The sequence below is a fragment of the Rattus norvegicus genome, chromosome 20 (genome assembly GCF_036323735.1).
Source record: "Rattus norvegicus strain BN/NHsdMcwi chromosome 20, GRCr8, whole genome shotgun sequence".
NCBI lineage: Eukaryota > Metazoa > Chordata > Mammalia > Rodentia > Muridae > Rattus > Rattus norvegicus.
The window spans coordinates 8,219,487-8,235,307 of NC_086038.1; the positions used below are offsets into that span (position 1 = coordinate 8,219,487).

At 44.7% G+C, this 15,821-nt stretch overlaps 1 protein-coding gene across 1 annotated transcript in view; it reads left to right on the forward strand.

The window, feature by feature from the left end:
• Positions 1-15,821, forward strand: part of Zfand3 (zinc finger AN1-type containing 3) — a 196,196-nt gene that overhangs the window by 134,589 nt on the left and 45,786 nt on the right. Inside the window, exon 4 of the mRNA NM_001012175.1 lies at positions 12,376-12,441. Coding sequence (NP_001012175.1) covers positions 12,376-12,441 — 66 coding nt within the window. The remainder of the gene's footprint in view (positions 1-12,375; positions 12,442-15,821) is intronic.

Here is a 15,821-nt window from a genome sequence, read left to right on the forward strand (position 1 = left end):
TCTAGTAATCTGTAAAGGGAGCCCGTTTGCCCCTTTTCAGATGGCTTCTGTAGCAGGGCAGATATTGGGCATACCAGGCTGGCAGCTTCCAGTAAAGTGTTTGGAAAATATTACCTATTAAAAATAGTTTATGGTTTCCTGCTGGGCTGGCTTTAAGTGAAATATGGAGGGGCGATTTATTTACAGTTCTCTCTGTATTTGCCTCTTTCTTCCCTTTTCTCTAATGAAGCTCGAAACATCAAGCCGTTTATCAGAGATAATTATACAACAGATGGAGCTTTTCTGATATATAATAGTCTCAAAGTGGAAGATTCTCTCCCGTAATAAAGCAAGCCCAAACTTTAAATGTCTCGTGATTTTAATTTAAAGTTTTTTCTCTGGTACATTTACTTATTAATTCTAAACCTGGTTCTGCAGAGCACGCTGCCTTCACTGGCCTTGTTCTGATAGACTGCTAGTTCGCAGTGCCGTGTGGGGTGTCCCTTATGTGCTTTGTTGTCAGATAGCTGTCATTCAGGGATGGTTGTTTATGGTCTGTGTGCAGGACTTGAGTGTTTGCCTATACAAACTGTTTCTGCTCTGCCTTGTTGAGGTCCCTGCAGTGTAATTTGACCTTTAACCTGTCAAAAATAACCTGTTAAAGCACAAGCACCATCTGCAAGGGCCTCACCTGCTGCCTCAACCTCAGATCCTGCCTTCAGGCAGTCACAGGAAACAGGACCGCACTTTCGGATTTTAGGTTAAGAAAAGTGATGCATTTGCCTAGTCATGTTCTTTGCTTATTTAGGCTCCCCCAACCCCCTCGCTCGTGTAGCGATGCCTCATGCACTCTGATAATAAGTCTTTGTTAAATACAGTAATGGGAAGTTGTACAAGTGAACAACTCTCACATCTCCTATTTTGTGTTGTCCTTCCTTTCCTTTCCTTTCCTACCGGACTGTGCATGTGCTGCCTGTGTGTGTGCTGGCTGCCCGCTCACACCATAGTCTGTGTGTGTGCTGGCTGCCCGCTCACACCGTAGGCTTGGCCATCAGGCTGACTGCTATGGTTTGCAGTGTTTATGCCAAATAGCCATTAGTGTATTTATCAACAGCCCTTAAGTTTTTTATGCCAGTATTATTTATGTTAATCCCTTAGTGGGCATAATTTATGAATTAACCTTTATTGTAAATATGGATAGGATACAGAATTTGATACTGCCTGCAGTTCCAGGTATCTTTTGGGAGACATTAAAGGATAGACCCTACAAATTAGAGGGACTATTAGAATATTGTCCATTTTATCCAGGTTTCTAAATTATTCAGAAAAAAATTATACATTATTAGTAATGTTAAAAAATTTCTTCCACTAATGGTATTTTAAAGTATATTATTACAAGCATACAAACTAAAATCGACTTGTGTGTATATCTCTGTCTCTGTGTGTGTGTCTGTGCACTCATGTGTGGTGTGTTTGCATGATGTGTAGGCTAATATGTATATGTGGGCACATGGTGGGGTGTGTGGTGCATGTGGAGGCTCCAGATTGACATTAGTGTCGACTTCAGTTGTCCTGTGTCTTTATTTGTTCTGAGTCATGGATCCAGAGCTCACCTACTCTGCTAGTCCTGCTCGCTGACTTGATCCAGGACTGCCTCTGCCTCTGTGCGATGGCGATAGACAGTCTCACCAACCCAGATTGTAGCTGGGTGCTGGGGTCTAAACTCTGATTCTCATGCTTACATAGCAAGTATGTTTACTCACTAACCCAGCCATCCCCCAGCCCTAATTTTTTAGCAATAAATTTAATTTTTAACAATTTATTTTTTGGCCAAATGCTGCTCCCTCTACTAGTCTCTTTCTTACAGAATCCCTTCCTCTCATTCCCCCCTAAATTTTGAGTTCCCTGCAGTATTGTTTATATTTCCTAATTTATCTCTATGATCTATATGTAGTTAACTGGAGAAATGTTAAATCTGGGAGGTTGCTATCGGCACTCTTTTTATAGGATTATATCCATAATCTCTTCTTGCTTCTGCTGTTTTCCCAGTACAAAACAACCTGCCAGGGGAGTGTGCCAGTGGCAGTGACGTCAGAGAGGGGATTCTCTCACCGACTCCCTGCTTGCACTGCGGGCAACCAGATTATTTTTTAAGTAATACTTTTATTCTTTGAAAATGACATGCACACATGCAATGTATTTTGCCATATCTATTTCTTGTTTTCTCCCCTTCCCAGATCCTCCCCCTCATCGTCCTCCCAGATTCTTAACCTTGTGTCAGATGGCCTCCCAAATCAGACCCTCGTGTGCAAATCTGCCTGCTTGTCAACCAAACTGAAGCTTTGCTTTGCCCAGAATTCACCCGACACTCACAGAGCCATTCCATGCCTGCTTCCTGTGGCTCAGCTCAGAATCCTTTCATTCACCCTGACTGTTCCCATTATGGAACTCCTGGACCACTTACCTGTGACACTCATTCCCAAATTGTCTTTTATTGTTACCTTTTAGACTTGGGTTCTCATCGTTCTTCCAGCTTAGAGTCCAGGCTCCAAAGAGGCAAAGACTTGCTTCATTCTGTCCTCCTCAGCTTCAGAGCAGCCAGCATGGTGCTGTGCGGGCAGTGTTCAGCCAGTTCTTACGTCAATGTGCAGAGATGCTTTACTGGGTATTTGTGTGCTCTTCAGAACTACTTCATATGGCCAGGCAGTGGGACGCACACCTTTAACCCCAGCATTCAGAGGCAGAAAGAGATACTGTTTATGTTTTGATACATGAACGATCTCATTGCTTGAATTTTCAGTAGCTCCTATTTAAGTTATTAATAATATAAATATGTTTAATGGTAGAATTCAGTAATCTCAAGGCATAAACATTTTGAAGTTTGCATGTGTCCTTGTGACAGTTCATCATTTTGAAGCGACAATTGTCTTTGTGTGCCTGTCTCACCCTGGGTGGGCAGCCGTCTGCCTCTTGTCAAGTTTCTACCCAAGGTCTTAATTTTATCTTCTGAATTTCCCCTTTAACTTTCTTTTCTGCAAGAGAGAAGATTAGAGAACTTCCATTGTTTACTGTCCAGGCTCTCTAAGGCCTGAAACACAATGCGTTTCTTTCTGTAGCTTTCCCTGAGGGCTGTAAATTGTCCACTCACTGCTGATCTGACGTGGTTTTGAAGTGATCTTATCAGAGAGGGATTCAGGAGATACCTTATTAGATTAATACTCTGTACTGGTCTGAAGGGAAAGGCCACAGTGAACATGTCATGTCACCACCAAGCCTTTGCAGCTGTCCTGTCTTTGGTGTAGGTACAGGAAACAGGTGACACTGATGACCTTAAACTAAACCCATGCTTTGTTTATGACACAGTGTTTGGCTGAAAAGTCATTAAGAGAGGCATCCACTTGATGTGCTAGAAGTCGTCATTTTAACTTTGCAGAAATATATTTTCCATTTATTCAATTTTCTGAAAACTCAGAACTACCAGGGCCAAAACCAAAACAAAAGAAAACAAACCGTCTACTTTATACTTGACATTCGGCTCCTCCACTGCTCCAGAGCCCCTTCACGTTTCCATCGCTAGAGGTGCCACTCTAGAGAAGGGCTTGTAAAATTTCAGACTATCAGTACAACCCTTTGACTACATGGTTCAAATTGTGACATCCCAGTCACTCAGGCAAAGAGGAATCCCTAAGACCTGGCAGTGTGGACCGTGTGCAGCGGGGCCTTTCACACAGGGACACTCTGACACACGTGTGAGGGACTGAGTGAGCATCGAGGAGAGAAGACTTTTGTCCCTGACTCCTCTTAAAACTGCACAAGGCAGCACCTGAGGTCTGGATAGATGTCATCCCATTCTTCCCGAGGCCTCTTATTTAGAGTACACACAAGTCCTTTTCTGAGGTGGGCAGCTCTTTGCATTTCCCATTGCAGATAAGATTCATGGGAATGGTCTTGATACTTTCGTTTTTATTTTATTTATTTTGTTGTGTTTTTGAGTGTCTTGCCTGTATGCGTGCATGTGCACCATGTAGTGTGCATGTGCAGTGTTCATGGAGGCCAAAGAAGGCATCAGACCCACCCCATCCTACCTCCCCGCCCCCTGCCAGTACTCGGGTTAACAGTTGTGAGGTCCACTATGTAGGTTCTGGGAACGAAACCCAGGTCCTCTCCAAGAGCAGTGAGGGCTCAATGCTGAGTGTCTGCATCAGTGTTAGAAAGTCAGGCTTGTGTCGGATGATAGAGGTGCAAATAATCAAGTCCCATTCGGGCCTGAGGTAAGCCTGTAAGTCCTCAGAATCAAAGCCTAAAGTACACGGGCGACAGTCCCTGATTCCATATCCACATTAAACGTACTTCGTTTTGAGGCAACAAAAGCAGTGTCTAAAATTAGGGGAAAAAATTTTAAACTTTCCTCAAAGGGGTTTTGGTTTTGACCCCCAAGATAACCTTCCTTGCTTCTTGTTCTGAGGTCTCGTCACATTCTCATCTGAACAACTGACCCTGCACACAGTTAGCTGCTCTCCTAGAATGAGGTGAGTTTCAGGAAACACTGCAGTCTTTCTAGGGAACGGCAGAACCAGACTGTGGTGGTTGAGATCGGTGGTTATGCGCTCACATCAGCTTTATCCCCTTCCGCCTGCACACACTTTCAGAATGGATGAGTCTCTGCCGAGGGTGACGTGAGAGGCTTGGCTTGGAAGGAGGGTAGGAGACCTTGAAGACCGAGCAGCGTGAGAGTTCACTGTTGTGTCCCGTGAAGTTGTACGGTTGCACAGTGTCAGCGCCTCTGCCGGTGTGCTGCAAAGCTTGAATGCTACCTTTTATAGGCCCATGACTCTTAAAAATACTTGTGTTTCATAAAAGTATTTTTGTATTAAGATGTAACTTTTTGAGTTAAGTGAAATATTAACGTCTTTGTGTGTTTAAATTTTAGATAAGTTCTTGGTCAATAGAGTAGGTATAAACCAAAGTGTGGTCACTTTAGACATAAACAGATTACTTGAGGACCGAAAGTTTCGGAGCTTTCATGTTAGATTAACATGTAAATGTGGTTAAAAAGCAAAACTGTTTCAACTAGAATGACAGTTCTAGGTATTCAGTGGCGTTGGCCTGGATTGTTTTATCGGATATAGCATGGTTTTGAACACTTAGGAGCTAGGCGGCTTAAACCTCCTCTACTCTTGAAGCTCCTGACCTCAGTGCTTAGAGGCCAGCAGCGAGCATGGCCTCTGATCCTAGTGCAGTGGCCCCAGTGCTCTGGAAGGATCCATGAGTCCGGGTGTGGAGAGCACTCCTGACCTGGCTCTTAGAATTTGGTGCTGCTTCATGGGAAGATGTTGTGGGAAAATTTCATCTGCAATGAGCAGTGTTTGTGGAACTGTCCAGTCACTCATTAAATGTTCACGTGTTTTTCGTCAGCAGTGCTGTTCAGACCCAGTGATGTAGATAGATTAGGCACACCCCTTCTGATTATAGTGACTTCTGAATTGCAGCTATAGGGTGACGGGTTTCTGAGGGGCTGTCTTTCTGAAAGGGTGACTTGTCTCTTCTGCAGCCAGGGCTTCCCCTGCTTGTCCTCACTGTCAGTGCTTTGCTGTTTAAAGTCACCACATTTGTGTTGCAGGCTTTCAGAGAAGGGACTTCTTTATTACTCAGGAACTAGAGTATGTGAATATTTGTATAGGTTTCTGTTTTCAGCATGACCACAGCAATATCGAGTTTTCGTTTGCATTGCTCAGTCTCCTCTGAAAAGCTCCATCAGCAAACTGGCTTGTGACTGCTGGGTCTGTCTGAGGTCACCGTTAGAGTGGAGAAGTGAGAGCTTCTGGAAAGTAAACAGTGTGCGGATCATGATGGAGTGAGATTGACCAGCTGGTTAGAAACGGATGATACGTTTCTAATAAGCCCACAGTGCCTTTCGTTGGGAATTAATTAGATACTGTTATGTAAATGTCATGTTAATTAAGCAAGAAAATTGAAGTGTTATAAATCTGCTCAAAGAGTGGATATTTTTGTGTATTAATGTTTTGCAGTTACCTTGGAAGGGCTGATAGTGGAATATTGGATTATTGAGCTTCTGGCAATTTTAGCTGACTGACTTCTTGACAGTCCATTTTTTTTAATTGATGTGCTTTAGCACATGATTTAACTACAGGCGATGAAAGCTGGTGGGACCAGGAGCCAAAAATAACCAGCCGTGGTAGCTGTTTCAACAGAACCTTTTAGAGGACATTGTTGGTCTCTACTTGGAGATAAAGGAGAAATGCTGTTTTTCGTGTTTGTTTTGCCTTGGATTTTGAGTGCTGGAAGTGAGCGTTGCTTGTCCGTGGTGGCTGTGGGCTGAGCCTGTACTTCCTGCTCCTCGTAGTCACGGTTGTCTGGTGACCTGTGGCGCTGACTGCACACTGAAGTATCTTGAGCATGGCTGTTTTACGTACCCAACAACTCTAGGAGACTGAAATTTCCAGAATTTTGCTATTTCACTTTGGAATGTGAGTGTTGACAGTTAATGGCATACTTTTTTATAGTCCTGATATTTACAGTTAGAGCAGTAGTTCTCAACCTGTGGGTCAAGACTCCTTTGAGGGTCGAATGACCCTTTTACCAGGATTGCCAAAGACCATCCGGAAACATGATGTTTATATTATAGTTCATAGCAGTGGCAAAAGTGTAGTTATGAAGTAGCAATGAAAATAATGTTACGGTTGGGGTCACCACCACAGGAGGAACTGTAATAAAGGGTGGCAGCACTAGGAAGGGCAGGGACCCCCAGGCTACAGTGAGTGAGTGTACATTAGCTGCATGTCTAACATGAAGAACTGAAATCAGTACTTCACAGGAAAAAAACCACACTGCTCTGTTGGGTATGCTGCGAAATGTCTCTGCTTATTGGGAACACAACTGAAGTTACCACTTCAGAGTGTTCTTGATATGTCACATGCGGTCCTGCATTCCATGTGACACCTTTAATATCAGCGTAGAGACAGCCCTGGGAGACAAAAAAGACTACGCAGACTTCCTGATTACGAAGCGTGGCAGGTAGGCTGCCCCAGGCGTTATTCACTTGTAAATCACAAAGTAAATGGAGAAGGAGTCCTGTGTATAACATCAAATGCAATATGCGAGTCTGTTATTAAACCTCGAGATAATGAAGAATCTAGGGAAAGTTAGTCACTTTGACAAAGGAAATAAAAAAGCATGCATATTGGTCGATTGCCTGGCAGTTGAGGTTGTGTTTGTGAGACAGGTCCTTGGGGTATAGCCTAGGCTGATCTTCAACTTTTAGATACTCCTTTCTCAGCCTCCCGAGCGCTGAGATTGTGGGCCTGAGCTACCACTTAAGCTCAGGAATCCCTTGCTTCCCTGAAAGCCGTCTTAGTTAGGCTTTTTATTGCTGAGACAAACACCAGGGCGGAAAGCAGATTGGGGAGGAAAGGGTTTGTTTGACTTACACTTCAATGTCATGGTTCATCACTGGAAAAAAACCAGGACAGGAACTCACACAGGGCAGGTTCCAAAGGCAGGAGCTGGTGCAGAGGCCTTGTATTCTAGAACGCAGGACCACCAGCCCAGGGATGGCACCACCCACAATGGGCTGGACCTTCCCCTATCAATCACTAATTAAGAAAAGGCCTTACAGCTGTGTCTTATGGAGGCATTTTGTCATTTGAAGTTCCCTCTTTTCAGATAACTCCAGTTTGTGTCAAGTTGTGTGTCAAGCCAACAGGAGCCCAACTTATTAAATAAGAAACCTTGTGATTTTTTTTTTAAAAGATTTATTTATGAGTACACTGTAGCTGTCTTCAGACACACCAGAAGAGGGCATTGGATCTCATTACAGATGGTTGCGAGCCACCATGTGGTTGCTGGGATTTGAACTCAGGACCTCTGGAAGAGCAGTCAGTGCTCTTAACCACTGAGCCACCTCTGCAGCCCAAGACCTTGTGACTTTAACATATAAACACTCAAACGTTACCTTTCTGAAGCTGCCACTGTACAGGCTACAGATGTGACCCAGAGCCAGTGGCAGTGACTGTAGCTTGTGCTGTGACGATCACTTCACAAGCCTCCTGGTTTCCCAGATAGCAGTGTGTTCCTAGAACTGAGGGGCTCTGAGCCCAGCACTGAACTTTCCCCTGTATCCATAAAAGGATCCTCTGGGCTGCCCAGCAGGACACACTCTGGTCTGAGCCAGCATCTGGCTGGGCTCCCGTCTTAAAATTCTAGGCACTAAATATTAAAGCCCTTTGGCATCACCAGTTGCCTTGAGCGTCTGTAGGTCACAGGTTGTGGTTTTAATTGCCCTGCCTCAAAGTATATTTACTTTGTTTCTGTTTTTTTTTTTTTTCTTTTTTTTTGTTTGTTTGGTTTTGTTTTGGTTTTTTGTTTGTTTGTTTGTTTGTTTGTTTTCTGGTCTTCACGAAATCCCCCAGAGTCACACAGTGCGCCCTCACCTCACCCTTTGTACTGAGGATTCCATCCTGTTTAGAACAGGAGTGGAGCAGAGCTCGAGGTACACTGTAGGTGCAGCTTGGTGGAGGGGACATCTTTATTTGACCCTTGTCATCAGCTCTCAGTACCATTTTGTTGACTGGAACCATGTTGGGCACATACAGAATTCTTGTTGGTGGAAACCCTTCCCATAATTGTGCATATCTATTAGTAGTTGGTTTGTAATTAATTGTATAAGAGCACGTGTTATCCTCTCTACTGCCTGCTCTGACTGTCCTGCAAGGTTGTGTGGTTTGGTTGGATGGTGGTGCGCACACCCTTAAGCCCAGCACTTGGGAGGCAGAGGCAGGCAGATCCTGTGAGTTCCAGGACAGCAAGGGCGGCACAGAGAAACCCTGTGTCAAACATACACACGGTGCCTGTGATTTAGATGACACATAGTGTAGCACACACAGGGTATACTCACAGGCTTTTGATGAGTGTTCCATAGGTTACTGTCTGTGGGGTATGTTGTGATCGCTGGTGATTATGTCAGCTTTTCGGGGCTCAGCTGTGCTTGCGTGTTCGTTACTCTGATGGAGTGAATGCACTGGTCTAGGCTGCTGGGTTAACGAGCTCTCTGGGGGACTCTGTTGTGGTGATGCATGCTGGGTGTGCTCTGCAGCTATAAGGTTATTTGCATTTTTTGCCAAAGCCTACTGAGATTTATTGACTAGGAATATTTTTTTAAGAGATAAACTCTTAACCTTCAGGTGAGGTAAAATTTCTTTTACGTGATAATCACCTGGGCTTTTGCAGGCTTGGCCTGTTTGTTCATTCATGGGTTGCTGATGCTTCTTTTGTTGTTTGGTTCCAGTACTTGTCTCTCCTCCTAGTTTTCCTGGATGGCTTCTTTGATGTTCTTTAAGAAAGAGTTCTGATACACTCTCACTGACTTCTCCACCATGTATCCAACTTAGAAACATGCACAAGTGTCCTGTTCACCTGATTTACTCTGTAAAGAATTCCACAGTTACCACTTAGGAGCCTGTGTCTCAAAAAGTTATGTGTGTATGTTTTGCCTTCATGTATATATATGTACGTGTGTGTGTGTGTGTGTGTGTGTGTGTGTAAGCACTGTATCTGTGCCTGCGGAGGCCAGAAAGAGGGCATTGGATTCCCTGGCTGGGGGCCAAACCTGGGTCTGCTGAAAAAGCAAGTGCTGTCAGACACCACCACCTCTCCAGCCCCGGAGTCTGCTTTACAGTGTCTCAGAGGATACTCTGTTTCAGTCCGATGGTTGCTCTATAATTCATTCTAATACAGCTTGAGTATCTATCTTAATTTCTATTGCTATGTTAAGCACCACGACCATTAGCAACTTGAAGAGAAATGGGTTTATTTCATCTTCCAGCCTGAGGTCTTCATCATCCAGGGAAGTCAGGACAGGAACTCAAGGCAGGAACCTGGCTGCAGATGGCTGCAGAAACCGATGCAGAGGTCATGAAGGAGTGGTGGTTACTAGCTTGTTCATCATGGATTGCTCACCCTGCTTCCTTATACCCTCCAGGACCCCCTGCCGAGGGGTAGTGCCACCTACACAATGGACTTGGCCCCTTCCACATCAACCCTTCTTCAATAAAATGGACCTCAGCTTGCCTGCCGCCTGTTATGGTGGAAGCATTTTCTCAATTGAGGTTTCTTCTTACTAAAATGACTCTTAAGTTGTGTCAAGTTGACATAAAACTACTTAAGACAGTGCCCCTAATCCAAACATCCAAAGTGGTCCAAAATCAGACTTGGGAGACAGAAAAGATAATTCCACATTTGATTTCATGTCCTGGACCACTAAAATGCTGTGTTCAGTTAGCTGAGGGTGTGTGTACAGGGTCTGGGTGAAGTATAATAGAATGTGACATTCAGTCTTGGGACCTCCTGTCCTCAAGATGACTTTATGTAATAGTCCAAAACCCACTAAAAACAACCAACCAGCCAAACAAACAAAAAATCCAAATACAAAATATTTTTGATCCTAAGTATTTTGTATAAAGGATTCTCAACCTGTATTCTATTCTTTGTGTTCCCTTTATATTATACCTCCATTAAAAGGTTTTAAAAATCTTTTTGCCTCCGTAATTAGTTCTGCCAGCCCATATTTTAAATTCATGAGTGTTGGTAAATGCCCACTGTGATGAGACACAGCAGAAAGCCTCACGGTTTATAAAGCCTTTTGCAGAGATAGTCTACCATGAACTCCCTGGCTTTTGACAACTTTTTTGTTTCTTTTTGTTGTGAAAGAAATGGGAATGTTGCCATTGGCACAGTAACAACAGGATATGTGGATTCTGGACCCACAGTGTTTTGGAGAGCCCTAAGCCAGAGTCTAGACCAGTCTGGAGAAGACGGGCACGTGTGGTTGGCTCACCGCCTCTTCTGTTACTCATTTTCAAAACTCAGGTGCCCTTGTAAGCACCTCAGATTTTAATACATGTTATTTATATATATATCTGCTGTGGGCAGCATTTGCAGGAATAAACACTCAGTTGAACTACCCTGCCCTCTGAGTTTTCTAATTTTTCTTGGCTCATTTTCTCATTCTTGCGTCTTCCAGGGGATGTTGGTCAGTGACGCCCTTCCCCTTGCTTGGCATTCCTTACCTGTTATGCTTTGGCCCTTGGTTCTTCTTCTTGCACCACTGACTGCTGCTGTCGAGGTCCTTCAGTGCCTAAGTTCTGTCTTCCGAGTAAGCTGCAGCCCATAGAAGTCTGAGACTGATCTGTGGGTGTGTGAGTTCTCTTGGAAGCGAACGGCAGGCTTCCTTGGTTCTTCCCCCTCTTTAAGGATGCCCCTTATGTGTCCTCACCTTGTGAGGGCTGCTGCCCTTACGGCCTTGGTAAGGAAAGAGACTGGGCTGGTGCACACCACCTTCCCATGACCTCGCTGACACTGCTCCCAGCAACAGGTCCTGGAGCTCTCTCATCATTTCTGCCTTTCAGTGAGCGATTTCAATGATAAAAGTCTACTCATAGATGACATAACACTGTGCCAAGTAACTGTTTGCCTCCATCAGTCACCCGACAAGGCTTTTCAGAGTAACAGCTAGCACTGCCTGTCTGTTCTCTTCTGTTCATTCGTAGTCGCCAACGTTGCTTTCGGGGCAAACTGAGAGTTACTGACTGGCCTTAATACAGCAGCTTCCTGTCTACCTGGTTAGGACATAGTCATTGAGAGGTGTTGGGGGTAATCAGTATCAGCTTCGTGTTGTGTTGATAGCCCTTCTCCTACAGATAAAAGTGCTGTTTTCCAAGCCTCCTGCTAACTAACTCCTGTCCACACTGTGAGATCTCTGTGCGCACCAAGACCCCATGAAGACACATCAGGCATGCTTCTTAGAAGAAAACTAAATGTTCTCCCTTGATTAGAAGTGCTTTCTTTATATACAAAACAATCCTTATTTCTTCTGATAAGCTCGTTGCTATTCCATAGGGAGTGAGTGTCCTTCTTTGAGGCCAGTTTTACAGGGAATTCCAAGAATAGTGATCACGGAGATTTAAAAAGGGCATACATCTCCTCGATTGCTTTGAGGAAGAACTCAGTTCCCCCAAATTTGGGTAAATTCTTCTCTCCTAGGTCTAAATTCTAATCAAATTTTCCTTTAACTTTTCAACATTGTGTGAGACTTAGGAATGTTTTATGAAAGGTACATTACACTCTGTAGAAAGACTGGAACTTTATAGAGTCAATGCTAAGCTAAAATATAAACTCCTTAGAGACTATGCCTGGTCCCCTCCTTCCTTAGAGACTATGCCTGGTCCCCTCCTTCCTTAGAGACTATGCCTGGTCCTCTCCTCTGCTGATGCTCCCAGCGCATCTGCAGGGGGCCTGTCCTTTGTAGGTTTCTCATTCATCGTGGCAGCTATGGACATGTGGAAGGACCCTGACTGATGTTGCCTACTTTTTTGTTTTCAGGTGGGCCATGCACAGACACAGCTCATGTCTCGTTAATCACACCAACCAAAAGATCCTGTGGTGCAGGTATGTACACCATTCTTACCCGAATTCTTCCAAGATGTCAGCCACTGGTTCTAACTTGGTATGTATACCCCAGGGGATTGTCTAATGATGTATTTTGTACTTGAGGTTGGGTAGAATTTGGTCAGAAGTGAGAGTGATGTTGCTAGGAGACATGTGGCCTGCATAGTGCTGGCAGCCAGGTCCAGCAAAGTGGGCATCAAAATTACCAACTCGATAAGACTCCAAGGATGGCAAGATATGAAACAGGCACGGAATACAGAGTATTGGGCAGTGTGTCTAAGTTCCAGACTCCTTTCAAACAGTGTTCAAATGATAGGTGATGACAGCATAAAGAAGCTGTATATGGAGGAAGCTAACATCCTGGTACTTGTCTCAGGGGCTTGTGAAGTTACTTGTTGATGCTGAAGCTGCGGGCGGGGTCTGCTGGATTCAGTGTTTTCACATGGACAGTGCCCAAACATCTTTGCATCTGTGACATTTTTATTAAGCATGAAGTCATGAATCTTGTAGACCTTTAAGAAGCAGACCTAATGGGGCTGGGGATTTAGCTCAGTGGTAGAGCGCTTACCTAGGAAGCACAAGGCCCTGGGTTCGGTCCCCAGCTCCGAAAAAAAGAACCAAAAAAAAAAAAAAAAAAAAAAAAAAAAAAGAAGCAGACCTAATGCCCACTGCTCCCTTAGCCTATAGCTTATTTATTTTAAATGGTTTGCCGTTCTAGTAACACTACCTGCTGTTTAAAATATCTAAGGTTTATATTCATATTATATTGTTTTCTAAAGGTCACAGTCGAGATGTTCTTCATAACTTAACTCAGTCCTTTTAAACTCTCAAAGAGAAACAGGATAAACTGTTTCCACGTGCAGCTTAAAGCCTTGACTGCAGTGAACACAGTTGTTGAGGACAGTATGCACATGATGTGCAAAGCTCTTAAAAAATTTGATTGACTCTGTCCTTCCCAGTGGCCATCTTGGAGGCAGAGGTGTGTGAAAGTGTCCTGGCATCCATCAGTGCTGCTGTGCCCTGTGAGGAAGCTCTCCAGGCAGAGTCGTGTCTGCCCGAGTGAGGCACAGAGCACTTGCCCTGGAGTGCAGTCAGTTGTGCTCCTGTCTGTTGGGAGCTTGGGAGAGTAGCTCTGAAGATGGGTCTCATTGTGAATGATGGTGGGTGCCCAGGACACGGAGAGGGTTTCCTGAGTAAGATGGCGAGCGAGTAGTCTGACAGGACTTGCCTGTCAGCCTTGCAGATGCTCGAGTCTGTGTCGTATTACATTGCACTTTACATTTTCATTGGGTGCGTTTTTGTTTTGGTGGTGTTTTCTTTCTGACTTACAGTAAAAAGCTCGTCACTGATTAACATTTGGAAAAACAAAGGCACAAGTTTGGTGATAGTGTTTAGTAATGCACTTTATAAATGCTGTTTCTAAAACTAGGTTAGATTTCAGTTTTTTGTTTTTGTTTTATTCTTACAAAATGTGTGCTTTTTTTTTAAGTTGACATGTCAAGTCTGTTTATATCCATAACCGTATCTCCAGGTTCAGTGTAAGGAGAGGGCTATCTATAGCTCACGCAGTGCGTGCTGACTAGTTCATCGTTGTTATTTATGGCTGTAGTAGTTATGTTTTAATGTTATCAAAATACCTGGCCAGCATAAACTAGGGGAAGGAAGAGTTTAGTCCACTCTAGCAAGGAAGCTGTGTGGTATGGGGCAGAGCCTGCTTCCAGTCACAGCAGAGCCAGACGTACTCTGGACCTTTTTTGTGATGTTTGCTGCCATTCCAAGTTCTAAAGACGCCACCACGGCTTTCAAAGACCACAAACGCTGGAGACTGCTGAAGGCATGAGCCTGGGGGTCATTCACATTGAAGCCAGAGTGTCCTGCTTCTAGTCCGTAAGACAAATCACCAACTTATAATCAAAAATGTATTCCGTCCAACTTTAAAAATCCCCAGTCTTAGCAGCCTCTATACAATTCAAAACCCTCAAGTCTCACCTGAGACAGAAGGCAGACTTGTCACTGTGGCACCTATAAAATAAAATGTTCCCCAGAAAGTACATTTCCAGTACCCAGTCGAACAGAGTAAATAGTCCTCTTCCTCGCTGAGGGAAGGGGATAGAGCAGGAAAGAGTGGCAAGACAAACATTGCAGGGGAAATCCCAACCTGTTGGCCCTGTGTCCTCCACTCAGGCTGTGGTGGTGCTTTCTGAGCCCGACAGGCGCGGGCAGCTCTGCCGTTAGCAACCCCTCGTAGCCTTTCCTCCCTCAGACAAGCTCCTTTCCGGCCACAGCTTTGTTTGACAGCTATGCTCCTGGCCTCTCCAGGACTCCAGCATCCCTACTCTGAGCTTCACATGACTGCCCCTGCTGCTGGTTACCTGAGCTCAGAGGGGCTGCTAGTGGCTTTTCTTCAACCCTGGGTTCCAGCTCCCATAGCTCTATAATTCTTGAGTTCTGTGTGCCTGTCAAAATCCAACACCAGTGGAGGGTGCCAGATTCTGCCAGCTTGAGAAGTCGCCAGTTCCCTGTCTTACACAGCTGGTAGTCTGTGTCTGGTGGGTGAGCCCTCCGTGGCCAGGTCCCACGGCAGCCCTGGGCTCAGTCTCCAGGCACTCCGAGTTTAAGGACAGTCTCTAAGAGTTTGAGTTTCAAGTGGAACTTTTGATGAATGGAGCCTTGCCCTCCAGGCACCTTTTCTGTTGCCTCATCAATAGTCAATAGTTGACGGTTTTTTCTTTAATGGTCTTAACCCCTCTCCCTTCTTTTGTTTTGTTTTGTTTTGTTTTGTTTTCTTGAGAGGAATTTTCTTTTTATAGTCTTGACTGCCACAGAGCTCTGTAGGCGGGCTGGCCTTGAACTCAGAGAAGGTCCGCCTCTGCCCCTGAGTGAGTGCTGGGACTACATTGATGGTCCCCGTTCTAATCAGGGCTGTGCTCTTTGTCTCTCCAGGCTGTGCCTATAGCGCATCTTTCTGCCTTTTGCTTTGCTTTGTTTGTCTCTTGATTTTCACTATAAACCTACTGGATGTAGTGAGCGGTGGCCATCCACAGTGTGACTGTCACACTCTCTTGAAGTTGCCTGTGCCAGGTAAATTAATCTGTTGGTTGGTTTGTTGGTTTTTAAATCAGTCTCACTGGAATATGCAGGACTCAACCGGATGTAGCTAGATTCTCTGACAGAATGCTGCTAGTCCCGTTCCCTGCAGAGTCAGTGTTCTCGGCAGCTCAGACTTTGCTGTCATCCCTCCATTGGCCTTAGACTTCAGTCAATCTGATAGTCACCTACAGGTCTGATAGCCACCCTGTAGGTCTGATAGCCACCTACAGGTCTGATAACCACCCTGTGGGTCTGATAGCCACCCTGTGGGTCTGATAGCCACCCTACGG